The sequence below is a fragment of the Crinia signifera genome, chromosome 9 (assembly GCF_055691185.1).
Source record: "Crinia signifera chromosome 9, ASM5569118v1, whole genome shotgun sequence".
In the NCBI taxonomy this organism is placed as follows: domain Eukaryota; kingdom Metazoa; phylum Chordata; class Amphibia; order Anura; family Myobatrachidae; genus Crinia; species Crinia signifera.
This window is the reverse complement of record NC_139225.1, coordinates 153,190,591-153,217,605: the sequence shown is the minus strand read 5'-3', so window position 1 is coordinate 153,217,605 and position 27,015 is coordinate 153,190,591. Positions and strand designations below refer to the sequence as shown.

The window sequence follows — 27,015 nt, the reverse complement described above, 5'->3', positions numbered from 1 at the left end:
TGGTAAAGCACTTTGAGTCCTATTGGGAGAAAAGCGCTATATAAATATCATTATTATTATTATTATTATTATTAACAACTAGCTGCTACCATATTATTTCTGTCTCTGACATCTCACTTTCACTTTCCATTCTCTCTGAGCGTAACCTCTACAGCCACTGCCTGCCTGGTAACTGCTGATCCTCTGTCTGCTCATTTTCCTATTGGTCAGAGACCCAGACACTAACCAATCAGCAGGGAGATCACACCCCATGTATATATATCGTTACTGAGTCACTGGCTGACACTATAATACTTGTTTCTCTTCGGGAAGTTTATTCTGATACTGAACCAGGTCCCCCCAACATATCACCCACAGGAGGATGTCTCCCCTTGTCCTGCTGATTCTGGGGGTGACAGGTGTCTGCTCTGGTGAGTATGTGGAGGATATATAGTAACATGTATGTTGGTTATGTGACAAGGCTGAAGTTAGCGTCTGTGGCTGGAGACCCCGTCCCACAGTAATAATATGGATGCCATGGCACTGAAAGGGTTTATCCCTGTGCCGCAGAGAAATCCTTACACAAAAGTGGTCACTTAGGTATAAAATGTGTTTAACACTGTACGAGCAGCACTGAGCTGGGGCAGGTCCCCTGCTGCTGTGCTGCTGTGGGGTGAAGCCTGGGGCAGAGCATGTGTGTATATAATATACTAGGTGATTCATCGCGCCCTACGGGCGCTCTTCACACCGGCGTAAGGGGCTACGCCCCTTAATTTGTGCAGCTTCTGCCAGTGGGTGAGGGTCCAGCGTGGCAGCACAGAAATACAGGAGTCAGTGTCTCCTCCGACTGGGTGGGAGTTAGGGTGCATGAGAGCAGGAGGCTGGGCGGTAAAGCATGATAGGGGAATGTGGGCAACACAGGGTGAGCGGGTCTCCACTGGCGGAAGTTACGGGGCAGGAGAACAGGAGGCAGGGCAGTGTCCTCCCACATTGATGGCAAAAGTATTCAACATCGGCCATAAACCATCGATTATTTGAAAATCATTGATGGTCGATGGGCATCCCTAGAACTGGAGGAGGGTGGGGGACAGTATGCAGCTCCCGGCAGTGGGTGAGCGTCTCCTCCCACTGGGAGGGAGTGAGCGTGCATGAGAGCAGGAGGCTGTATAATAGTGGTATGTGGGCAAGACATTGATAAAAGTTGTGGCGCTGGTGCAGAGGGCAGTGGGGAAACCTGCAGTGCGGCAGCCAGGGCCGGATTTCCCACCTAGGGGCGGTACCTGCTTGTGGTGGTACAGGATCCCCCATTGTCACGGGGGTACGTGAAATGCGGGAGCGGGGGCCACGGTGGTCCGCTGGGGGGTGGAATTAACGGAAGGGGGTCTGGGGGGTGGTGTGTGGGGATCCGCGGTTAGCGGGAGGGGGGGGTCCGCAAATCGTGGGCGGGGGCGCGGGGGGGCTTGAATCGTGGGAAGGGGGGTCCGCAAATTGCGGGAGGGGGGTTGTCGGGGTTAGTGAATTGCGGGAGGGGGGGTTGCGGAGGTCCGTGAATTGCGGGAGGGGCGCGTGGGGTGCCGTGAGTCAAGGGGGGGGGGTGCGGGGGTCCGTGAATCACGGGAGGGGTCATGAATCGCAGGAGGGGGGGTCGTGGGGGGGCTGCGAATCGCAGGAGGGGGGGGGGTGGGGGGTTGCCGTGAATTGCATGAGGAGGGCGTGAATCAAGGGAGGGTGGGCGCAGGGAGGTGGTGCGGGGGTCCGTGAATCGCGGGAGGGGGCATGAATCGCGGGAGGGGGGGTCGTGGGGGGGTTCCGAATCGCAGGAAGGGGGGTATGGGGGGTGGCGTGAATTGCGTGAGGGGGGCATGAATCGCGGGAGGAGGGGTCCCCGAATGTGTGAATTATGGGGCGGTCGCAAATCGCGAGAGGTGCCGAGGGGGCCCGCAAATCGCGGGAGGGGGGCGCTACGGGGGGTTTCGTGAATCGCGGGAGGGGGGGTCGTGGGGGGTTGCGAATCGCAGGAAGGGGGGTGTGGGGGGTGCCGTGAATTGCGGGAGGGGGGCATGAATCGCGGGAGGTGGGGTCCCCGAATGTGTGAATTAGGGGGTGGTCGCAAATCGCGAGAAGTGCCGAGGGGGCCCGCAAATCGCGGGAGGGGGGCGCTACGTGGGGTTCCGTGAATCGCGGGAGGGGGCGGCGCGAATTGCGGGAGGGGGGTCGCAAATCACAGTAGGGGGGGGGGTGCCGTGAATCGCGGGAGGGGGGGTCGTGGGGGGCCCTTTTAATGCCGGGAGGGGGGGGTCGCAGGGGTCCCGCGAATCGCGGGAGGGGAGGATGCAGGGGTCCTGCGAATCGCGGCAGGGGGCTTGCGGGAGGGAGGGGTCGCTGGGGTCCCGCGATTTTCGGGAGGGTCGCGGGAGGTCGCGGAGGTCCAGCGAATTGCGGGAGGGGGTGGTCGGGTCTGGGACGGATATTAGACAGCACTTACATCAACAGCCATTACATCGACACCATTAGTTCGACAGCTCAATAGGTCGACATGGTTTTAGGTCGACATACCATTAGGTCGACATGTCATTATGTCGACAGCTCATTAGGTCGACAGCTCATTAGGTCGACAGCTCATTAGGTTGACATGTTTTTAGGTCGACACTGCCATTAGGTCGACAGAGTCTATGTCGACAGTCAAAAGGTCGACATGGGTTTTTTCACTGTTTTTTTGGCCGAAATGTCGACACAGTCGACATGGACACAGTTTGAAGTGTACCGCAGCCGCTCGCTATGCTTCGGGCACGGTGCCTCGCTGCGCTCGGCACACTATTTTATTCTCCCACCACGCCCTAGTGGATAGTAGGGCATGAAATACCGCCTGTCGGCACATGTCGGCTCAATAAACAGTGAAAAAAACCATGTCGACCTTTTGACTGTCGACATAGACACTGTCGACCTAATGGCAGTGTCGACCTAAAAACATGTCGACCTAATGAGCTGTCAACCTAATGAGCTGTCGACCTAATGAGCTGTCGACATAATGACATGTCGACCTAATGGTATGTCGACCTAAAACCTTGTCGACCTATTGAGCTGTCGAACTAATGGTGTCGATGTAATGGCTGTCGATGTAAGTGCTGTCTAACAATAGTCCGGATACCGGGGTGGTCGCGGGGGTCCCGCGAATCGCGGGAGTCCCGCGAATCGCGGGAGGGGGGTCGCGGGGGTCGCGGGGGTCCCACGAATCGCGGGAGGGGGGGTTCGCGGGGGTCCCGCGAATCACGGGAGGGGGGGTCGCGGGGGTCCCGAGACTCGCGGGAAGGTGGAAAGCGGGGGTCCCGCGAATCGCGGAAGGGGGGGTCGCTGGGGGGGTCCCGCGAATCGAGGGAGGGGGGTCGCGGGGGTCCTGGCAGAGGGTAGGGATGTGCAGGAGTAATGGTGGATGGTGGCTGTGGAGTAATGGTGGATGGTGGGCGTGTACTGTAGCCCTGGCTGGGCGGGGGGAGGTGATGTCAAGGGGGTGGAACGTTAGACACATGAAAGTGAAACTGTTCTACACAGGAACGTTCTCCACAGGGGTTGAGTGACAGATCTGGCTAAATATATAAGAGATAAGATATATGTATGTATACAGGTAATACCGGGCTGTACATGGCTGTGGTCTGTGTATATTATGTGTGATATGTAACAGTCTCTGTGTCTCTCAGACAGTCACACGCTGCAGTATTATTACACTATAAGATATATGTATGTATACAGGTAATACCGGGCTGCATAGGCGAATCTAGGGGGTGGTCCGGGGGTGCACAGGACCACCCATTAGCCCATTTTGTAGCTGAGGGATGGGGCTTTCCAACGAGCCCAGCCCCGTGTCTCTAGCCCTCTGGGAACCGGAGATACGGCCAGGCAAAGCTGGAACGTTTTCCCTATAGGATAACATGGGACCCCCACCCAGTTCAACGGCTGCCAGTTCCCCCTTCGGCATCACTGAAGCTCAAGGTTGATCTCAGTCGAACCCAAATCGCTGGGCCTTCAATCTGATACCAGGCTGGATCCATATGGGTTAATTGGTTTTTTCTTAAATGTAATTTCATGACTGTTTATGTTCTTTGAGGGCAGATGTCTCTGGAACCAAACAGCCCAGTTTCACGGGACCAAAATCATTCGAAGCCAACTCAAAAGTTCTTCAATATGATACTGGTCTCATGTAAATGGGTCAGTTGGTTCCAAAGATATAGCTGGTTTGTTAAAGGGGGGTAGGGAGAGGAGAGTGGTTGTCTCTCCCCCTCACACCAGAAAATGCAGGGACTAGGCTGGTGTATAAAGGGTCAGCCTGGAATGTCTCTGCATGATCCTGGGACCATATTCCCGGGTAAATTCCTGCATTTTCTGTTGTGAAAGGGGTATTATTTCAAAGGGGCATTACGGTGTGCAGCATCATGTGTAAGCGGCATTATGTGTGCAGCATCATGTGTAATGGGTACTATGGTGCACGGCATCATGTGTAATGGGTACTATGGTGTGCAGCATCATGTGTAATGGGTACTATGGTGTGCGGCATCATGTGTAATGGGTACTATGGTGCACGGCATCATGTGTAATGGGTACTATGGTGTGCAGCATCATGTGTAATGGGTACTATGGTGTGCGGCATCATGTGTAATGGGTACTATGGTGTGCGGCATCATGTGTAATGGGTACTATGGTGCCATCAAGCAAGAACCCCCTAGCAATGAGCACGTAGGTAAGCAGCACTTATATGGCAAATATGTAATGGGCATTACGGTTTGTTATATAGTATGTAATGGGCATCGTGATATGTGGCACAATGTGTAATGGGCATTATGGTGTGTGGCCTTATGTGTAATTGGCGTTACGGCGTGTGGCTTTATGTGTAATGGGTATTACGGAGTTTGCTAAAATGTGTAATGGGCATTACTGTGTATGGTCTAAAGTGTAATACCACACCCCTTTTTGTGATGCCACGCCCCTTCCCATGAGGCCACACCCCCTTTTTGCCGCGCGGCTACGCCGCGCAAAGGTCCCCCTTCTGTTATGTCTGGATCTGGGACCACCCATTACCATAATTCTAGATTCGCCTATGCCGGGCTGTACATGGCTGTGGTCTGTGTCCTGTGTATAATATATGTGATATGTAACAGTCTCTGTGTCTCTCAGACAGTCACACGCTGCGGTATTATTACACTATAAGTTATATGTATATATACAGGTAATACCGGGCTGTACATGGCTGTGGTCTGTGTGTATAATATGTGTGATATGTAACTGTCTCTGTGTCTCTTTCAGACAGTCACACGCTGCAGTATTATTACACTATAAGATATATGTATGTATACAGGTAATACCGGGCTGTACATGGCTGTGGTCTGTGTCCTGTGTATAATATGTGTGATATGTAACAGTCTCTGTGTCTCTCAGGACAGTCACACGCTGCAGTATTATTACACTATAAGATATATGTATGTATACTGGTAATACCAGGCTGTACATGGCTGTGGTCTGTGTCCTGTGTATAATATGTGTGATATGTAACAGTCTCTGTGTCTCTCAGACAGTCACACGCTGCAGTATTATTACACTATAAGATATATGTATGTATACAGGTAATACCAGGCTGTACATGGTTGTGGTCTGTGTCCTGTGTATAATATGTGTGATATGTAACAGTCTCTGTGTCTCTCAGACAGTCACACGCTGCAGTATTATTACACTATAAGATATATGTATGTATACAGGTAATACCGGGCTGAACATGGCTGTGGTCTGTGTCCTGTGTATAATATGTGTGATATGTAACAGTCTCTGTGTCTCTCTCAGACAGTCACACGCAGCAGTATTATTACACTATAAGATATATGTATGTATACAGGTAATACCGGGCTGTACATGGCTGTGGTCTGTGTCCTGTGTATAATATGTGTGATATGTAATGCTAGGTACACACCAGGACGACTAGGGCCCGATCAGCACAATCTAGATCCAATTCCGATCAATCGGATGTAGATTGTGTGCTGATTGGCCCTTTTCTGACCTGGTGTGGAGCGATTCCGATCCGATGCGCGGTCCCGCGCGGGTCGGTCGGTCGTTATTGAGATCCTACCTGCTGCAGGTAGGATCTCAATGACGACCAAGAACCGGGTGCGGGTCGCCATCGGATCGGACCCGCTCACGGTGCACATCGTGAGCGGGTCGTGCCCCTCCCGCGTCATCGTGAGCGGGTCGGACGAGACACTGACGACCCGCTCACGATGTGCATCGTGAGCGGGTCGTCCTGGTGTGTACCCCGCATAACAGTCTCTGTGTCTCTCAGTCAGTCACACGCTGCAGTATTATTACACTATAAGATATATGTATGTATACAGGTAATACCGGGCTGTACATGGCTGTGATTTGTGTCCTGTGTATAATATGTGTGATATGTAACAGTCTCTGTGTCTCTCAGACAGTCACACGCTGCAGTATTATTACACCATAAGATATATGTATGTATACAGGTAATACCGGGCTGTACATGGCTGTGGTCTGTGTCCTGTGTATAATATGTGTGATATGTAACAGTCTCTGTGTCTATCAGACAGTCACACGCTGCAGTATTATTACACTATAAGATATATGTATGTATGCAGGTAATACCGGGCTGTACATGGCTGTGGTCTGTGTCCTGTGTATAATATGTGTGATATGTACCAGTCTCTGTGTCTCTCAGACAGTCACACGCTGCAGTATTATTACACTATAAGATATATGTATGTATACAGGTAATACCGGGCTGTACATGGCTGTGGTCTGTGTCCTGTGTATAATATGTGTGATATGTAACAGTCTCTGTGTCTCTCAGACAGTCACACGCTGCAGTATTATTACACTATAAGATATATGTATGTATACAGGTAATACCGGGCTGTACATGGCTGTGGTCTGTGCAGGGCCGCCGAGAGGGGAGGGGAGCAGGTACATTTTACCTGGGCCCCGGGCTTGGCAGGGGGGCCCTGGTCCCGGGCTGGGAACACACATACTTTTTTTTTTTTTTTTATGATTTTGCCCGTGTGTAGTGGCGGGCGCGCAGATGGGAGAGCGTGGCGGGCGCTGAATGTATACTGGAGGAATAGGAGAGCGGCGAAGTCAGCTGTCACTTACAGTGTGTACAGCGGCAGCTTCAGTGTAGGAGAATTCTCCTGCTCTCCGACTCCTCTGCGCAGCTCAGCTAAGAAGTGGCAGGCGGGGCTAACAGAAAATGACTGCCTACATGCCAGGCTCCAAAAAGATGGCCGCCGTTGACCAATGGGGAGCCAGGTTTCCTTTCCAGGAAATACAAGAGTGAAATAGGGGGCGGGGCTTAACGGAGACTGCTGCAAAATGAAGGAAGAAGAAGAGAAGCTGCACCCTGGTCATGAAGAGAGACCCATGGACTGGAGCAGAGAGACAGAAAGGTAGAGGGAGAGGAGGGGTGCCTGCCTGCCTGCCTGCCTGCAACTCTTGCATACACAAAAAACGTATGTACCTATATTGATGATTGTGTGTCTAACTCTGCTGGGGGGGTTAGAGGTCGACATGGTCAGGTGCAGGGGTAGCGGTTATAGTATAGTGTGCATGGGGCGCAGGTGCAGGGTTAGTGGTGATAGTATAGTGTGCATGGGGTGCAGGGTTAGTGGTGATAGTATAGTGTGCATGGGGCGCAGGTGCAGGGTTAGCGGTGATAGGATGGTGTGCATGGGGCGCAGGTGCAGGGTTAGCGGTGATAGGATGGTGTGCATGGGCGCAGGTGCAGGGTTAGCGGTGATAGGATGGTGTGCATGGGGCGCAGGTGCAGGGTTAGCGGTGATAGGATGGTGTGCATGGGGCGCAGGTGCAGGGTTAGCGGTGATAGGATGGTGTGCATGGGGCGCAGGTGCAGGGTTAGCGGTGATAGGATGGTGTGCATGGGCGCAGGTGCAGGGTTAGCGGTGATAGTATAGTGTGCATGGGGCGCAGTTGCAGGGTTAGCGGTGATAGTATAGTGTGCATGGGGTGCAGGGTTAGCGGTGATAGTATAGTGTGCATGGGGCGCAGGTGCAGGGTTAGCGGCAGTATAGTGTGTGGGGAGCAGGTGCAGGGTTAGCGGTGATAGTATAGTGTGCATGGGGCGCAGGTGCAGGGTTAGCGGCAGTATAGTGTGTGGTAGGCAGGTGCAGGGTTAGCGGTGATAGTATAGTGTGCATGGGGCGCAGGTGGCAGGGTTAGCGGTGATAGTATAGTGTGCATGGGGCGCAGGTGCAGGGTTAGTGGTGATAGTATAGTGTGCATGGGGCGCAGGTGCAGGGTTAGTGGTGATAGTATAGTGTGTGTGGGGAGCAGGTGCAGGGTTAGCAGTGATAGTATAGTGTGTGTGGGGAGCAGGTGCAGGGTTAGCGGTGATAGTATAGTGTGTGTGGAAAGCAGGTGCAGGGTTAGCGGTGATAGGATGGTGTGCATGGGGCGCAGGTGCAGGGTTAGCGGTGATAGGATGGTGTGCATGGGGCGCAGGTGCAGGGTTAGCGGTGATAGGATGGTGTGCATGGGGTGCAGGGTTAGCGGTGATAGTATAGTGTGCATGGGGCGCAGTTGCAGGGTTAGCGGTGATAGTATAGTGTGCATGGGGCGCAGGTGCAGGGTTAGTGGTGATAGTATAGTGTATGTGTGGATCGGGTGCAGGGGTAGCGGTTATAGTATAGTGTGGGGAAGCAGGTGCAGGGTTAGCGGTGATAGTATAGTGTGCATGGGGTGCAGGGTTAGCGGTGATAGGATGGTGTGCATGGGGCGCAGGTGCAGGGTTAGCGGTGATAGGATGGTGTGCATGGGGCGCGGTGCAGGGTTAGCGGTGATAGGATGGTGTGCATGGGGCGCAGGTGCAGGGTTAGCGGTGATAGGATGGTGTGCATGGGGCGCAGGTGCAGGGGTAGCGGTTATAGTATAGTGTGGGGAAGCAGGTGCAGGGTTAGCGGTGATAGTATAGTGTGCATGGGGCGCAGGTGCAGGGTTAGCGGTGATAGGATGGTGTGCATGGGGCGCAGGTGCAGGGTTAGCGGTGATAGGATGGTGTGCATGGGGCGCAGGTGCAGGGTTAGCGGTGATAGGATGGTGTGCATGGGGCGCAGGTGCAGGGTTAGCGGTGATAGGATGGTGTGCATGGGGCGCAGGTGCAGGGTTAGCGGTGATAGGATGGTGTGCATGGGGCGCAGGTGCAGGGTTAGCGGTGATAGTATAGTGTGCATGGGGCGCAGGTGCAGGGTTAGTGGTGATAGTATAGTGTGCATGGGGCGCAGGTGCAGGGTTAGCGGTGATAGTATATTGTGCATGGGGCGCAGGTGCAGGGTTAGCCGGTGATAGTATAGTGTGCATGGGGCGCAGGTGCAGGGTTAGCGGTGATAGTTTAGTGTGCATGGGGCGCAGGTGCAGGGTTAGCGGTGATAGTATATTGTGCATGGGGCGCAGGTGCAGGGTTAGCGGTGATAGTATAGTGTGCATGGGGCGCAGGGCAGGGTTAGCGGTGATAGGATGGTGTGCATGGGGAGTGGGTGCAGGGTTAGCAGTGATATACTATGCAGCGTTGGGGGCGGTGGCACTCAGAAATAAAATACAAGACTGCAGGCGGTGTGAGTTACCGACGCTTCAAAGCCTGTGGGCTTTTTTATCAAGGTGCTGGCAAGAATGTTCCTTTGAAACGTCGGTTTGATTTATTTCTGAGTGCCACCTACCCAAACGCTGCACTATATATATATATATATATATAATATATATATATATATATATATATATATATATATATATATATATATATATATATATATATTATATATATATATATATATATATATATATATATACTGTATAGGAGACACTCACCAGTCTTGTAGCAAAGTCATATAAATTTAATCAGGCAGTATATATATATATACTGCCTTGTACCCCGGGTACAACAACTTTCCGGGGCCCTCATGGAGGGCGCTCCCAGCAGACTCCGCCGGTGCGGACTCCCCCAAACCACCGCAGAGTCTGCGGACCCTTCGCTATGCCAATGCTTCCTAGGTGGGTGCTTACTGAGTGGCAGCTAATATATGTACGTAATATATGTCAGTAAGCACCCACCTAGGAAGCATTGGCATAGCGAAGGGGTCCGCAGACTCTGCGGTGGTTTGGGGGAGTCCGCACCGGCGGAGTCTGCTGGGAGCGCCCTCCATGAGGGCCCCGGAAAGTTGTTGTACCCGGGCCCATGATTTCTCTTGGCAGCCCCTGGGTCTGTGTCCTGTGTATAATATGTGTGATATGTAACAGTCTCTGTGTCTCTCAGACAGTCACACGCTGCAGTATTTATTACACTATAAGATATATGTATGTATACAGGTAATACTGGGCTGTACATGGCTGTGGTCTGTGTCCTGTGTATAATATGTGTGATATGTAACAGTCTCTGTGTCTCTCAGACAGTCACACACTGCAGTATTATTACACTATAAGATATATGTATGTATACTGGTAATACCGGGCTGTACATGGCTGTGGTCTGTGTCCTGTGTATAATATGTGTGATATATAACAGTCTCTGTGTCTCTCAGACAGTCACACGCTGCAGTATTATTACACTATAAGATATATGTATGTACACAGGTAATACCGGGCTGTACATGGCTGTGGTCTGTGTCCTGTGTATAATATGTGATGTGTAACAGTCTCTGTGTCTCTCAGACAGTCACACACTGCAGTATTATTACACTATAAGATATATGTATGTATACAGGTAATACCGGGCTGTACATGGCTGTGGTCTGTGTCCTGTGTATAATATGTGTGATATATAACAGTCTCTGTGTCTCTCAGACAGTCACACGCTGCAGTATTATTACACTATAAGATATATGTATGTATACAGGTAATACCGGGCTGTACATGGCTGTGGTCTGTGTCCTGTGTATAATATGTGTGATATGTAACAGTCTCTGTGTCTCTCAGACAGTCACACGCTGCAGTATTATTACACTATAAGATATATGTATGTACACAGGTAATACCGGGCTGTACATGGCTGTGGTCTGTGTCCTGTGTATAATATGTGTGATATGTAACAGTCTCTGTGTCTCTCAGACGGTCACACACTGCAGTATTATTACACTATAAGATATATATGTATGTATACAGGTAATACCGGGCTGTACATGGCTGTGGTCTGTGTCCTGTGTATAATATGTGTGATATGTAACAGTCTCTGTGTCTCTCAGACAGTCACATGCTGCAGTATTATTACACTATAAGATATATGTATGTATACAGGTAATACCGGGCTGTACATGGCTGTGGTCTGTGTCCTGTGTATAATATGTGTGATATGTAACAGTCTCTGTGTCTCTCAGACAGTCACACGCTGCAGTATTATTACACTATAAGATATATGTATGTATACAGGTAATACCGGGCTGTACATGGCTGTGGTCTGTGTGCTGTGTATAATATGTGTGATATGTAACAGTCTCTGTGTCTCTCTCAGACAGTCACACGCTGCAGTATTATTACACTATAAGATATATGTATGTATACAGGTAATACCGGGCTGTACATGGCTGTGGTCTGTGTCCTGTGTATAATATGTGTGATATGTAACAGTCTCTGTGTCTCTCTCAGACAGTCACACGCTGCAGTATTATTACACTATAAGATATATGTATGTATACAGGTAATACTGGTCTGTACATGGCTGTGGTCTGTGTCCTGTGTATAATATGTGTGATATGTAACAGTCTCTGTGTCTCTCAGACAGTCACACACTGCAGTATTATTACACTATAAGATATATGTATGTATACAGGTAATACTGGGCTGTACATGGCTGTGGTCTGTGTCCTGTGTATAATATGTGTGTGATATGTAACAGTCTCTGTGTCTCTCTCAGACAGTCACATGCTGCAGTATTATTACACTATAAGATATATGTATGTATACAGGTAATACCGGGCTGTACATGGCTGTGGTCTGTGTATAATATGTGTGATATGTAACAGTCTCTGTGTCTCTCTCAGACAGTCACATGCTGCAGTATTATTACACTATAAGATATATGTATGTATACAGGTAATACCGGGCTGTACATGGCTGTGGTCTGTATCCTGTGTACATAGGCGTGCGCAGCACATTTTATTAGGGGGTGCACCGTCAAAGGAGTGTGCATAGCTCGACCTATTGGGCGTGTCTAACACTGCCAATCAGGCGTGTCTTCCATTCACTATTGGCACTCGCTACAATATAAAACGTCTCTCAGCCACACCATAATCCCCTGCCTATTTCAGTTTTAATCTTCTAATTACTCTGTGTAACAGTACATGCAAATACAGTCATACACATATATGGATGACACAGACATGTAGTGATATGACACACATATAATTGATTGATGGGCGCTTCTTTAAATGGAACACAGTTCTAAAAAGCAAAAGTCTTTGGTTATGGGTATTGTTAGCAGCAGAGGTGTTCATAAGGGTGGGGCACGGTATAAGGGGGTGCCTGTGCACCCCTAACACTCAATGTGCGCACACCTATGCCTCTGTATAATATATGTGATATGTAACCGTCTCTGTGTCTCTCAGACAGTCACACACTGAGGTATTATGAGACGGGTGTCTCAGGTAAAGGATCGGGGCTGCCGGAATACTCTGAAGTTGGATATGTGGATGATCGGCAGATTGTGCATTATAACAGTGACTCTCGTGTCCTGCGTCCTGTGGCTCCGTGGATGAATAAGGTGGAAGCAGATTACTGGGATGGACAGACACAGAGGAGTAGACGCGCTGAGCCTGTATTCAAGCACAATGTGAGGACAGCGATGAGTCGCTTCAACCAGACTGGAGGTGAGACACACACTGCACTGTATATACATCTATATCACATACACTACACAGTGTGTGTATGTATATATATATATATATATATATATATATATATATATATATATATATATATATATATATATATATATACACATGGCTCACACTACACTGTATATACACATATAAATGGAAACTACTGAGCAGAGGCGTACCTTTATATTCGTGGGCCCCATAGCAAAAGTTTGTAAGGGCCCCCTATTTAGCAACTGATGGTGATAAATATATGTAAAACATATTACTAGACAGCAAAGATGGGCCCCCTTCAGCTCTGGGCCCCTTCGCAGCTGCACCCCTTGCACCTATGGTAGTTACGCCCTTGCTACTGAGGAAGAGAGGGATCTAGGTGTCACTATTTCAGGGGACTTAAAGGCAGGTAGGCAATGTAACAAAGCAATGAAGAAGGCAAGTCGGTACTTGTGTACTAGCACGGCGCCCACGATATTTGGTCGCACGACATATAATCGCATCGCATCTCATGGCATACACCCGATGCACTGCGATGCGATTTAAAATACGATGTTTAATTGTATAAGCACCCTAATGGGGGCTTACAATGTTAAATGCACCCCCACGCCACCCCCACTATGAACATGAACCCGAAGCGTGGCGAGCGCAGCGGTATGCGTCCTACGACTATTTCATACCCCCACTATCCACGTCGGCGTGGAGTTGATTTTATATAGTGTGGCGAGTGCAGCGAGGGGACGCGTATTACTTTAGATGTATTCTGCGTCCCCTCGCGGGGCACGCTGGATCAACTCCAAGCCGACGTGGATAGTGGGGATATGAAAAGGTCGTAGGACGCGTACCGCCGCTCCTTGCGGGCTCGCTGCGCTCGCCACGCTTCGGGTTGGCATTGATAGTGGGGGTGCCGTTGGGTATGCTTTTAACATAGTAAGCACCCAACACATTTGAGTTATAGGGGCCACTTTTAACATGGGAAAACCCTTTAGGGTGCTTATACAATTTTAAATCGCATACCATTGTATATGCGATACAATGGCATAGAATGCCATACAATTCGATGGTATACAATTTAAAAGTGTATAACATCGGGTGCCATCGCATACCATCGCATGCCTTATGGTCTGCGATGCGATGGGCGCCGTGCTTGTACACAAGTACCGGCAAGTCAGATGCTTGGTTGCATAGGGAGAGGTATCATCCAGTGATGTCAGCTGCCTGTCCATCATGCCTCATTAGCATGAGAACGCCCAGGGGGAGGGGGGACAGAGCACATATGGGGGTGTGCAGAACTCGCTTTGCACTGTGGTGGTGGGCGGGGGTCCGACATGCTGAGCTAATAGCTATAGGCAGCAGGTGGGAGATCCAGCTTGAGATGTTCAGCCCTATCCCCGATCCTCTCCTCAGGACCTGGCCAGTTGTCCACCTCGTCTGCAGAGCTGGATACTTAGGGCCACATTTATCAAGTAATATTTGCATCTAAATCCCTTAAAACACCCGTTTTCGGGGGTTAACTGCAAATATTAAGTATCACCTAAATGTATTAAAAGGGGGCCGTAGCAGGAATCTCTGATCCCCCCCCCCCCTGCAGCGCTGCCGGCCCCATCCCCCATAGGTTTCTATGGGAGATGCGAAGCTGCCCGATGTATCAACATCGGGCAGCCCGGCTTCGCACCCCTGGGCTATCGCCATTCTGATATGGCGATAGCCCATTGTAGCCTATGGCTACACATCACACTGCCCGAGCGGCAGTGCGGTGAGTGGTGTCGCGGTGGGGGGGGTCAGCGCATAACCTCGCATGCGCAGACCCCCCGGATTCCGAGTCAGGGCTTTGATAAATCCCGGTGGTATTGCACGATACCGCAATGCGATGTATGATGATGTCACCGCGACGGCATCGTTCTGTAATGATTAGAGACAGGATTATAGGCATTTGCATATTTTGCCTATTCTCACTGGTTATTGCATACTAGGTGATTCATCGCGCCCTACGGGCGCTCTTCACACCGTTGTAAGGGGCTGCGCCCCCTTAATTTGTGAACGTTTGTATTGTGAGAAATATGGTTAGAATTGTATGAAAGATGCCTGTATTGCAACTTGAGTTATAGGTGAAATGTGTTAAATAGAGAGCATATGATGTGGAAGGGGGTGTGTATTGTTTTGTATAATTAAAAAGCTGTTACAGAGTAAGATGTACATTTATAGTGTGAATGGTACAGTGACATTTGTGGGTGTGGGGGGGGGGGGGGCTGTGTGTGCATTTGTTTAGGTGTGTGTGTGCAATAGTATAGTAGGGTGTTTTTGAGTCAGCGGCTCCCCACTGGCGGAGGTCACGACACAGGAAAACAGGAGGCTGGGTAGTGATAAGGGTGTGTGGGAATAAGGGGGACTAAAGAGGAGGGTGGGAGATACTGTGCAGCTTCTGCCAGTGGGTGAGGGTCCAGCGTGGCAGTACAGGATGGTGGCCCTGAGTCAGTGTCTCCTCCTACTGGGTGGGAGTTAGGGTGCATGAGAGCAGGAGGCTGGGCTATGAGGCATGATAGGGGCATGTGGGCAAAACAGCGTCAGCGACTCCCCAGTGATGGAAGTTACGGTTCAGGAGAGCAGGAAGCTGGGTAGTGATAGGGGTGTGTGAGTATACGGGGGACTAAAGAGGGGCTTAGGGGTGCCGTGAATTGCGAGAGGGGCACTGGGGGGTGCCGTGAATCGAGGGAGGGGGCGCAGGTGTCCGCAAATCGCGGGAAAGGGCGATTTGCGGGAGGGGGGGTGCGCGGGGGTGACGTGAATCGTGGGAGGGGGGCGTGAATCGCGGGAGGGGGGGTGCGCGGGGGTCCGCGATTTGCGGGAGGGGGGGCACGGGGTGCGATGAATCAACCTAGTTGGTTATATATTCTTGTAGAAGGATGGTAGGATGTTGCTGTCATTCAGAATGCATTTACATAAACAGTAATAGTAGCAGTAAAAGATCTGACTTAAAGCACCTACAGTAAAACAGAACAGGTGTTATATATTATACAAAGAATTGGTTGATGATGTCTAGGTTGACGTGCACATAGTTGTCACTGGAAAAAAATTGCCACAAGAAAAAATCAACACAGAAAGGTCAACACATGTAAATGTTGACATGTGTGACACCTCATTGGTGTCCATGTCGACACATGAGAATGAATATGAAAACATTCTTAAAATGAAAAATAAATCTTCAAAAACTCATGTCAACCTTTTTCATCGTCGACCATAGCCGTGTCAGTGAATCACGGCGGCTGGGGGGGGGTGGTGGTGGTGGGGGGTGTCCATGGGAGGGGAGTTGGTGGGGGGGGGTATGTGCCATTAATTGGGGAGGGGGGTCGCGGGGGTGGGTGCTGCGAATGCAGGAGGGGTGGGCGCGGGGGTTGCCGCGAATTGCGGGAGGGGGGGTCGCGGGGCCAGGGGGTTTGCTGCGAATCACGGGAGGGGGGTGCCGCGAATCATGGGGGGTGCAGGGGGATGGGCGCGGTGGGTTGCTGCGAATCGCAGAGGGGGGGGGGACGCGGGGGGTGGGGTGCCCAGAATCGCCGGAGGGGGGGTCGTGGGGGCTGGGGTTGCCGCAAATCGTGGGGGGGGGGGTGCCGCGAATTGCGGTAGGGGGGGGGTTGCGGGGGAGCGCGCGAATCGTGGGAGGGGCCCCGCGAATCACGGGAGGGGGGGCGGCAGTGGGGCGCTCACCTGGTGTGTCTGGTGAGTAGCTGTGTCTTTGCTGGGTAACATGGGGCGGCAGAGGGTGTCTGGCACTGTGCATACCTCCCAACATGACCCATGCCAGGAGGGACACAATGCTCTGCCGCTGGACTTTTTTTCCTAATGTATGATTACCTCCATCTGTGTTGAACAGGTTAATTGATAGGAAAGGTGCTTCAACACAGGTGATGGCAATCATACATTAAAAGGAAAGTGCAGGAGCAGAGCAATGTGTCCCTCCTATGACTGTGGGCTCACTGGGCTGGTTCTCTGTCATGTGAGTCAGAGGCTCCACCCAGCGTTAGAGGGTCAGACACACTTTGAGTGACAGATGTAGCCAAATATATAAGAGATTTTACCTAAAATCTAGTGATGGTGCATATTATAGGCCCAACCCTCTTCCCACCCGCAAGTCAAAGCACTGCAATGCCCTGCTGCTGCTGGCCAGGTAGTGGTAGAGTGTGCAGGCTGGGGCAATATGTGCGCAGTGTGGGGAACCTTGGATGTACACTATGTCTGACACTGCTCTAGGCTGCCAATCCATGTTGATAAAAGTCAGTCGGGCGGATGCCATTATGAAGCTCCTGAACCTTTGCCTGCCCCTGGCCTGGGACTTTACACCAAGAGACTTCTGCAGCAGAGGAGGTGGGAGGAAGGGTTGGGACATCACGCAGTGCTGTGTCACAGGGAGTATGCGGCGCAGGGAGGAAGCCTTCCACTGCGCCACCCTCACACGCTATGCTGATATTTGATCCATCGGCGCTGGAGATGAGGGTCCGTGTAGTTGATGCAAGAAGAGCCTAGGACACTGCAGTCTGCTGTAGCAGCAAGGAAGAAAAAAAATCCTGTGTACAGCACTAGACATCTGCAGATGCTGTGGGCCTATTTTTTGCGGTTTATTTGCTACTAACTGTATTCCGATTTTTAAATAAATAAAATATATATATATATTTTTTTTTTTATTTAATGTAGCATATTTTAGCACTTTTCATGCATATTTTAAGTATTTGCATGCATATTTCAAGCTTTTTATGTTGCATATAATCCTGTCTCTAGTAATGATAAATGCGCCCCTTAGGCTCCTCAGTTTTGTCCTGGGCCGTGCACTGCTGCCCATGTTGTGCACTTGTGACAGGCAAGTGGTGGTGGACGCGAGGAGATGGTCTCTATATATCTCCACTGTCCCCTCATCCGGATCCCCCCTCGGTAGTGTGGTATCGCTGAGAACAGGCCCCACCCAGACACTATCAGCAGTGTAGTAGTTATAACTACTACACCACGCAGGTTATCACTTGTCAGTCAATAATCACTATCAGCAGTGTAGTAGTTATAACTACTACACCACGCAGGTTATCACTTGTCAGTCACTAATCACTATCAGCAGTGTAGTAGTTATAACTACTACACCACGCAGGTTATCACTTGTCAGTCACTAATCACTATCAGCAGTGTAGTAGTTATAACTACTACACCACGCAGGTTGTCACTTGTCAGTCACTAATCACTATCAGCAGTGTAGTAGTTTTAACTACTACACCACGCAGGTTATCACTTGTCAGTCACTAATCACTATCAGCAGTGTAGTAGTTATAACTACTACACCACGCAGGTTGTCACTTGTCAGTCACTAATCACTATCAGCAGTGTAGTTATAACTACTACACCACGCAGGTTGTCACTTGTCAGTCACTAATCACTATCAGCAGTGTAGTAGTTATAACTACTACACCACGCAGGTTGTCACTTGTCAGTCACTAATCACTATCAGCAGTGTAGTTATAACTACTACACCACGCAGGTTGTCACTTGTCAGTCACTAATCACTATCAGCAGTGTAGTTGTTATAACTACTACACCACGCAGGTTGTCACTTGTCAGTCACTAATCACTATCAGCAGTGTAGTTATAACTACTACACCACGCAGGTTGTCACTTGTCAGTCACTAATCACTATCAACAGTGTAGTTATAACTACTACACCACGCATGTTGTCACTTGTCAGTCACTAATCACTATCAGCAGTGTAGTAGTTATAACTACTACACCATGCAGGTTATCACTTGTCAGTCACTAATCACTATCAGCAGTGTAGTAGTTATAACTACTACACCACGCAGGTTATCACTTGTCAGTCACTAATCACTATCAGCAGTGTAGTAGTTATAACTACTACACCACGCAGGTTATCACTTGTCAGTCACTAATCACTATCAGCAGTGTAGTTATAACTACTACACCACGCAGGTTGTCACTTGTCAGTCACTAATCACTATCAGCAGTGTAGTAGTTATTTATTTATTAACAGTTTCTTATATAGCGCATACATATTCCGCAGCGCTTTACAGAGAATATTTGAACATTCACATCAGTCCCTGCCCCAGTGGAGCTTACAATCTATATTCCCTACCACATGTACAAGCACACAGTCATTCTAGGGTTAATTTTTTTCTGTTGGAAGCCAATTAACCTATTTGTATATTTTTGGATTGTGGGAGGAAACCGGAGTACCCGGAGTAAACTACTACACCACGCAGGTTGTCACTTTTCAGTCACTAATCACTATCAGCAGTGTAGTAGTTATAACTACTACACCATGCAGGTTGTCACTTGTCAGTCACTAATCACTATCAGCAGTGTAGTAGTTATAACTACTACACCACACAGGTTGTCACTTGTCAGTCACTAATCACTATCAGCAGTGTAGTAGTTATAACTACTACACCACGCAGGTTGTCACTTGTCAGTCACTAATCACTATCAGCAGTGTAGTAGTTTTAACTACTACACCACGCAGGTTATCACTTGTCAGTCACTAATCACTATCAGCAGTGTAGTAGTTATAACTACTACACCACGCAGGTTGTCACTTGTCAGTCACTAATCACTATCAGCAGTGTAGTTATAACTACTACACCACGCAGGTTGTCACTTGTCAGTCACTAATCACTATCAGCAGTGTAGTAGTTATAACTACTACACCACGCAGGTTGTCACTTGTCAGTCACTAATCACTATCAGCAGTGTAGTTGTTATAACTACTACACCACGCAGGTTGTCACTTGTCAGTCACTAATCACTATCAGCAGTGTAGTTATAACTACTACACCACGCAGGTTGTCACTTGTCAGTCACTAATCACTATCAACAGTGTAGTTATAACTACTACACCACGCATGTTGTCACTTGTCAGTCACTAATCACTATCAGCAGTGTAGTAGTTATAACTACTACACCATGCAGGTTATCACTTGTCAGTCACTAATCACTATCAGCAGTGTAGTAGTTATAACTACTACACCACGCAGGTTATCACTTGTCAGTCACTAATCACTATCAGCAGTGTAGTAGTTATAACTACTACACCACGCAGGTTATCACTTGTCAGTCACTAATCACTATCAGCAGTGTAGTTATAACTACTACACCACGCAGGTTGTCACTTGTCAGTCACTAATCACTATCAGCAGTGTAGTAGTTATTTATTTATTAACAGTTTCTTATATAGCGCATACATATTCCGCAGCGCTTTACAGAGAATATTTGAACATTCACATCAGTCCCTGCCCCAGTGGAGCTTACAATCTATATTCCCTACCACATGTACAAGCACACAGTCATTCTAGGGTTAATTTTTTTCTGTTGGAAGCCAATTAACCTATTTGTATATTTTTGGATTGTGGGAGGAAACCGGAGTACCCGGAGTAAACTACTACACCACGCAGGTTGTCACTTTTCAGTCACTAATCACTATCAGCAGTGTAGTAGTTATAACTACTACACCATGCAGGTTGTCACTTGTCAGTCACTAATCACTATCAGCAGTGTAGTAGTTATAACTACTACACCACACAGGTTGTCACTTGTCAGTCACTAATCACTATCAGCAGTGTAGTAGTTATAACTACTACACCACGCAGGTTGTCACTTGTCAGTCACTAATCACTATCAGCAGTGTAGTAGTTATAACTACTACACCACGCAGGTTATCACTTGTCAGTCACTAATCGCTATCAGCGGTGTAGTTATAACTACTACACCATGCAGGTTATCACTTGTCAGTCACTAATGACTATCAGCAGTGTAGTTATAACTACTACACCACGCAGGTTATCACTTGTCAGTCACTAATCACTATCAGCAGTGTAGTAGTTATAACCACTACACCACGCAGGTTATCACTTGTCAGTCACTAATCACTATCAGCAGTGTAGTAGTTATAACTACTACACCACGCAGGTTATCACTTGTCAGTCACTAATCACTATCAGCAGTGTAGTTATAACTACTACACCACGCAGGTTGTCACTTGTCAGTCACTAATCACTATCAGCAGTGTAGTAGTTATTTATTTATTAACAGTTTCTTATATAGCACATACATATTCCGCAGCGCTTTACAGAGAATATTTGAACATTCACATCAGTCCCTGCCCCAGTGGAGCTTACAATCTATATTCCCTACCACATGTACAAGCACACAGTCATTCTAGGGTTAATTTTTTTCTGTTGGAAGCCAATTAACCTATTTGTATATTTTTGGATTGTGGGAGGAAACCGGAGTACCCGGAGTAAACTACTACACCACGCAGGTTGTCACTTTTCAGTCACTAATCACTATCAGCAGTGTAGTAGTTATAACTACTACACCATGCAGGTTGTCACTTGTCAGTCACTAATCACTATCAGCAGTGTAGTAGTTATAACTACTACACCACACAGGTTGTCATTTGTCAGTCACTAATCACTATCAGCAGTGTAGTAGTTATAACTACTACACCACGCAGGTTGTCACTTGTCAGTCACTAATCACTATCAGCAGTGTAGTAGTTATAACTACTACACCACGCAGGTTATCACTTGTCAGTCACTAATCGCTATCAGCGGTGTAGTTATAACTACTACACCACGCAGGTTATCACTTGTCAGTCACTAATCACTATCAGCAGTGTAGTAGTTATAACTACTACACCACGCAGGTTATCACTTGTCAGTCACTAATCACTATCAGCAGTGTAGTAGTTATAACTACTACACCACGCAGGTTATCACTTGTCAGTCACTAATCACTATCAGCAGTGTAGTTATAACTACTACACCACGCAGGTTGTCACTTGTCAGTCACTAATCACTATCAGCAGTGTAGTAGTTATTTATTTATTAACAGTTTCTTATATAGCGCATACATATTCCGCAGCGCTTTACAGAGAATATTTGAACATTCACATCAGTCCCTGCCCCAGTGGAGCTTACAATCTATATTCCCTACCACATGTACAAGCACACAGTCATTCTAGGGTTAATTTTTTTCTGTTGGAAGCCAATTAACCTATTTGTATATTTTTGGATTGTGGGAGGAAACCGGAGTACCCGGAGTAAACTACTACACCACGCAGGTTGTCACTTTTCAGTCACTAATCACTATCAGCAGTGTAGTAGTTATAACTACTACACCATGCAGGTTGTCACTTGTCAGTCACTAATCACTATCAGCAGTGTAGTAGTTATAACTACTACACCACACAGGTTGTCACTTGTCAGTCACTAATCACTATCAGCAGTGTAGTAGTTATAACTACTACACCACGCAGGTTGTCACTTGTCAGTCACTAATCACTATCAGCAGTGTAGTAGTTATAACTACTACACCACGCAGGTTATCACTTGTCAGTCACTAATCGCTATCAGCGGTGTAGTTATAACTACTACACCACGCAGGTTGTCACTTGTCAGTCACTAATCACTATCAGCAGTGTAGTTATAACTACTACACCACGCAGGTTGTCACTTGTCAGTCACTAATCACTATCAGCAGTGTAGTATTTATAACTACTACAACCATGCAGGTTGCAGGCTTGCAGCCAGGTGGGAGAGGGAGCATGCAGGCGGGTACCAGGGAAGACAGCCAGACGTGCACCCTGTTCAATCTCCTAGACAGGAGTGAACATGGTGCCCGCCCAGCCATCCTTATATACATATAGTGACGTTGTCCAGATCTTGCGAGATCCGACAGCGGGAACTCATGGGCGCCGTAAAGGCGCGCTCCGAGTCTGGGTGGGAAAACCCGAACAGGCTCATGAATACGTTCGGATAGGGGGGTGTTCGGGGTTGTCCGTATTCCCCGAATCCGAACATGCTCATTTCTAGTACTAATAACCCAGGCCCGGGCTTGCTGGAGGGGCCCGGCGGGGGCCCTGTTCCCACCCCCTCCCCCTCCCCCTCTGTCCCTCCCGGGCGGCAGTTGCGCCCATGTACAGCATTGGTGTGCTGACAGCAGGTTCAGCATGAGTGTCTCACTGACAGTGTGAGAGGCCATGCTGAACCTGCTGTCAGCACAGCACATGCTGTAGGTGTGTGCTGTTGTTGCTGAGGGGTGGGGGGATAATAACACTTCCCCCCCCCCCTCCACTTTAGAGGGATTTTTCACTCTCCCCATAATAATTTTGGCCTAATTGTGCGGGGGGGGGGGGGGGGGGGGGGGGGGCGGCATACCTCTTGGCGACCCTGGTGAGGGGGCAGTTGGCTGAGGCTGAAATATACAAAGTGTGGACATATTTACATTACATTACAGTTAATCAAACCTTGAACAACATCTGAGACCAGGTCATTTCACCTTTACCATTGTCTTATGTAGGAGATAGAGATACACCAGCAAACTCTTAGGGGCCCATTGATATTTGCAGCTATTTCCCCCATAACACCCATTTTGGGGGTAGGTGCAAATATTGAGTATCTTGTGATGCATGAGTGTAGGACATAGCTCAGTGTAGCCTATGGGCTGCGCTACACATTATCAGCCAGCAAAGGGTCTCCCAGGAACCATCACTGGAAATGGTTGCTGTGAGGGGCAGTGTCGCTGTCCCTGCAGGTGCTGGATGATCCCGCTGATGTGATCACATTCTGCAATGCTATATTGGTGCTAATATCATGTCCATATGTCATTACAAATGTGATGAAGGATAAATGGGCCCCTTATAGCGATGTGGGATAATGCTGTGACCATCGGAGATAATATGATGCCAATATGAGCTACATATTGCAGCAGTTACATGGTGCAAAGCTGACACAAGGCCATAGGGCCTCATTCTGGTTGGCTCACTAAGCTGTAAAAATTGCAGCTTACCGAGTGCCAGAGATGCCGCCCCCTCGAATACCAGAACCCTCCGGTACTGATTCCTCTCGCAACCATGCAAGGGGATGTGTAACGAAAAAACATTCTCACTGGACAGGATCTATTACAGGACATCACTAGATCGGCTTTATAAGGACCGGTCATAATCATGGGAGACTGTACTGTACCTGATGTAACCTGGGAGGCGTCTGCTCAAGTCCCACTAGACATGGCCACATTCTAACGTCCTTATAGGGAGCATCCCACAAGCAGCTGGTGAGAGCCCACTCACATAGATACTATGTCAGTATATGGTGACATCAGATGTAAATGTGGGTGAGAACCTGGGAGCCAGTGACCATCACGCAGTGTGGTGTAGAATAAAGACAGTGTCCAGCTCCTGCCATACAGAGACCATGGTGTTATGTTGCCCATACACTAGGGTGATTGCATACAATCCTTCGATTTCAAATGCATCTGTGTGATAGTAGTTTGACAGGGTCAAAATATCGGCATTCAAATTGTCGGCATTCAGCTTGTAGACAGGCTCAAAAGGTTGACATGGTCAGAAGGTTGACTTTGAAAAGGTCGATATTAGTTTTTCACATTTATATATCAATATCGACACCGATCAACATGGACCCTCAATTAGTGCAGTGCTTCCCCTCGCATGGATCACTGCACTCGGCACACTCTTATATTCTCCCTCTATGCTGACATGGATGGTGAAGTATCAAAAAATCCCCCCGGTACTTGTTTCCTAGCACGGCCACACCGATCATGATCTTGGGCATCGCAGGTAAAAAAATCGCGTCGGTCGCATCGCATGCGGGCTAAAAAATCGCATGCGATGCGACCGACGCGATGCCCGCGATTTCCCATAGGGAACAATGTTAAATGCCTCAATTTACCCAAATCAACATAGGGAACAATGGTAAATGGGCAAGGAACCCCCAAAAACACCCCTGAACAGTGAAATGGCCCCCCAAAATTAGTTAACGCCACCCCACGATCAACGTGAACCCGAAGCGTGGTGAGCGCAGCGAGCCCCGCGAGGGGCGGCAGTACACGTCCTCCGACCTTTTCATACCCCCACTATCCACGTCGGCGTGGAGTTGAGAATATATAGTGTGGCGAGCGCAGCGAGCCACCGAGCCCGAAGCGTGGCGAGCAGACGCGGATACCTTCACAGGTAAACGCGTCCCTTCGCGGGCTTCACAGGTATCCGCGTCCCCTCGCGGGGCTCCACTGCCACCAATGATAAGTTTATTTATAGAATATATATATATATATATATATATATATATATATATATATATATATATATATATATATATATATATATATATATATATATATATATATATAGCAGGCGTCAGCGTGGCACTCCAGACAATAGTAAAAGAATTTCAGACGGACACCAACTGTAGTCAACGTTTCATTTCTTTTATCAGAAATTTCATCAGGATACATATAACACCTTATATACCCCACATAATCAATGCCAAATAGCTCCCACGCCTCCGGAATCCACGCCACGCCGCCGGTACCTGTGACGTCATCAGTCCTGCGTCAACACACGCGGCTCAGAGGAGACACGTCACCATAGCAACTCACGTCCATACAACAACGTGGTGCCATGGAAACAGCACTCCTACGGGCTCACGCGGTGGACACTGAACAAAATGCGTCCAACAAACTACCGTGGTTACGTCGGCATGGTTACCCTACAGCGTTGACCTTACCAGCTACAATATACAAACAAACCCACCATATAAACCCAACATTATGAAAACATTAAAAAACACTGAATATAAATATATGTGGTACAGTGGATAGCTGCATTTGGAAAATAATTTTTCTACAATACAAAGGGAAATATATAAAACAGCATTCATTAATATATCAACATTACAGTAGTCGTTCAGTTCATCCCGTTCTCTGATCTTCCATAACCTGAAAATATCCCCAGAAATAGATGGATAAATAAAGCTTACAGCTACAATTAATTAAGAGATACAACATGATATGTTTAAGGTGATACTGAAACAATTTTACTTAAAACATGATAATGTGATATTCTCATTAAGGCCCAAGGGTGCCAGCACCTTAAGCCTATGAATCCAAAAGGATTCTTTACACAGTAACATACGCCCCCTATCACCCCCTCTCATAGATGGGGCTACCCAATCGATAATACGATATCTGATGGTATGTATGTTATGTCGACACACCGCAAAGTGGCGAGCCACCGGTTGCTCGCTAGTACCTTGCTCAATCGCTGCCCTGATTGCCGACCTATGTGCCGTCATCCTTTCTTTGAACTTACACACAGTCTTGCCTATATAGGCAAGACCGCAGGGACAAAGGATTTGGTACACCACAAATGATGTCTCACAGGTGAAATGTTCTTTAATTTTATACACGATACCATTGTGTTTAAATGTATTCCCTGTGAGGAGGTATTTACAAGTGATGCATGGGCATTTAAAGCAGCCTGGTTGTTTAATGGCCAAAAAGTTTTTTGCATTATTAGTTTTTTTTAGTTACATCTGCTTTAACTAATAAGTCCCGCAGATTTTTTGGTCGTGAGTAACATGGCATGATTTGTGTTGTTTTAAGACCTAACTCTTGATCCGATTGCACAATAGGCCAGAGCCTCCTAGTGTTCTTAAGTACGAGGTCTGATTGGCAATAGAATTTTTTTACCCAGGGAAGTTTATTAATTAATTCTTTAGACGGTGATTGTAATAACAAACGTTCCCGTGGGATGAGCATAACCTTTTCTTTAGTGGTCCTAAGACCTGACAAATCATACCCCCTCTCAACAAATCGGGTGATCAGATCGTCAATTTGTGTCGACGCATTAGTCGTGTTGTCATTTATATGTCTAATGCGTAACATCTGCGAATATGGGAGGCTGTATTTAAAATTTTTTGGGTGGCAACTGTTACTGTGTAGAAAGCAATTGCGATCTGTATCCTTAGAGAACACAGTTGTATGTAGTGATCCATCAAGGATAGAAATTCTTACATCCAGAAAATCTATTACATTACTATCAATCTTAAATGTGAACTTCACTGGGCTATCACTAGCATTATGATTCACAATCAGGTCATTGAACTCTATAAATCTAGTATAGAACACAATTTTTTCAGAAATACATTTTTGAGTAAAGAATATGGATTCTTCCACCCCAAACATATAGGCGTTGGCATATGCGGGTGCCACCGACGACCCCATCGCACAACCCCTAGTTTGGAGGTAAAAGACCCCATCAAATATAAAATAATTTTTTATCAAAATAAATTCAAGCATAGCAAGCAAGATCTCAATCTGAGCACCATCA

General features: G+C 48.0%; 1 protein-coding gene across 2 annotated transcripts in view; it reads left to right on the top strand.

Moving 5' to 3' along the window:
* Positions 1 to 254: 254 nt before the first annotated feature.
* Positions 255 to 27,015, top strand: part of LOC146036352 (class I histocompatibility antigen, F10 alpha chain-like) — a 143,452-nt gene continuing 116,691 nt past the window's right edge. For both annotated transcript variants that reach the window (XR_014460805.1, XM_083160306.1), the window contains exons 1-2: positions 255 to 410; positions 12,579 to 12,839. Coding sequence is in view for 1 of the 2 variants with exons in the window: in XM_083160306.1 (XP_083016432.1) it covers positions 362 to 410; positions 12,579 to 12,839 (310 nt within the window). In the remaining variant the exon portion in view is untranslated. The remainder of the gene's footprint in view (positions 411 to 12,578; positions 12,840 to 27,015) is intronic.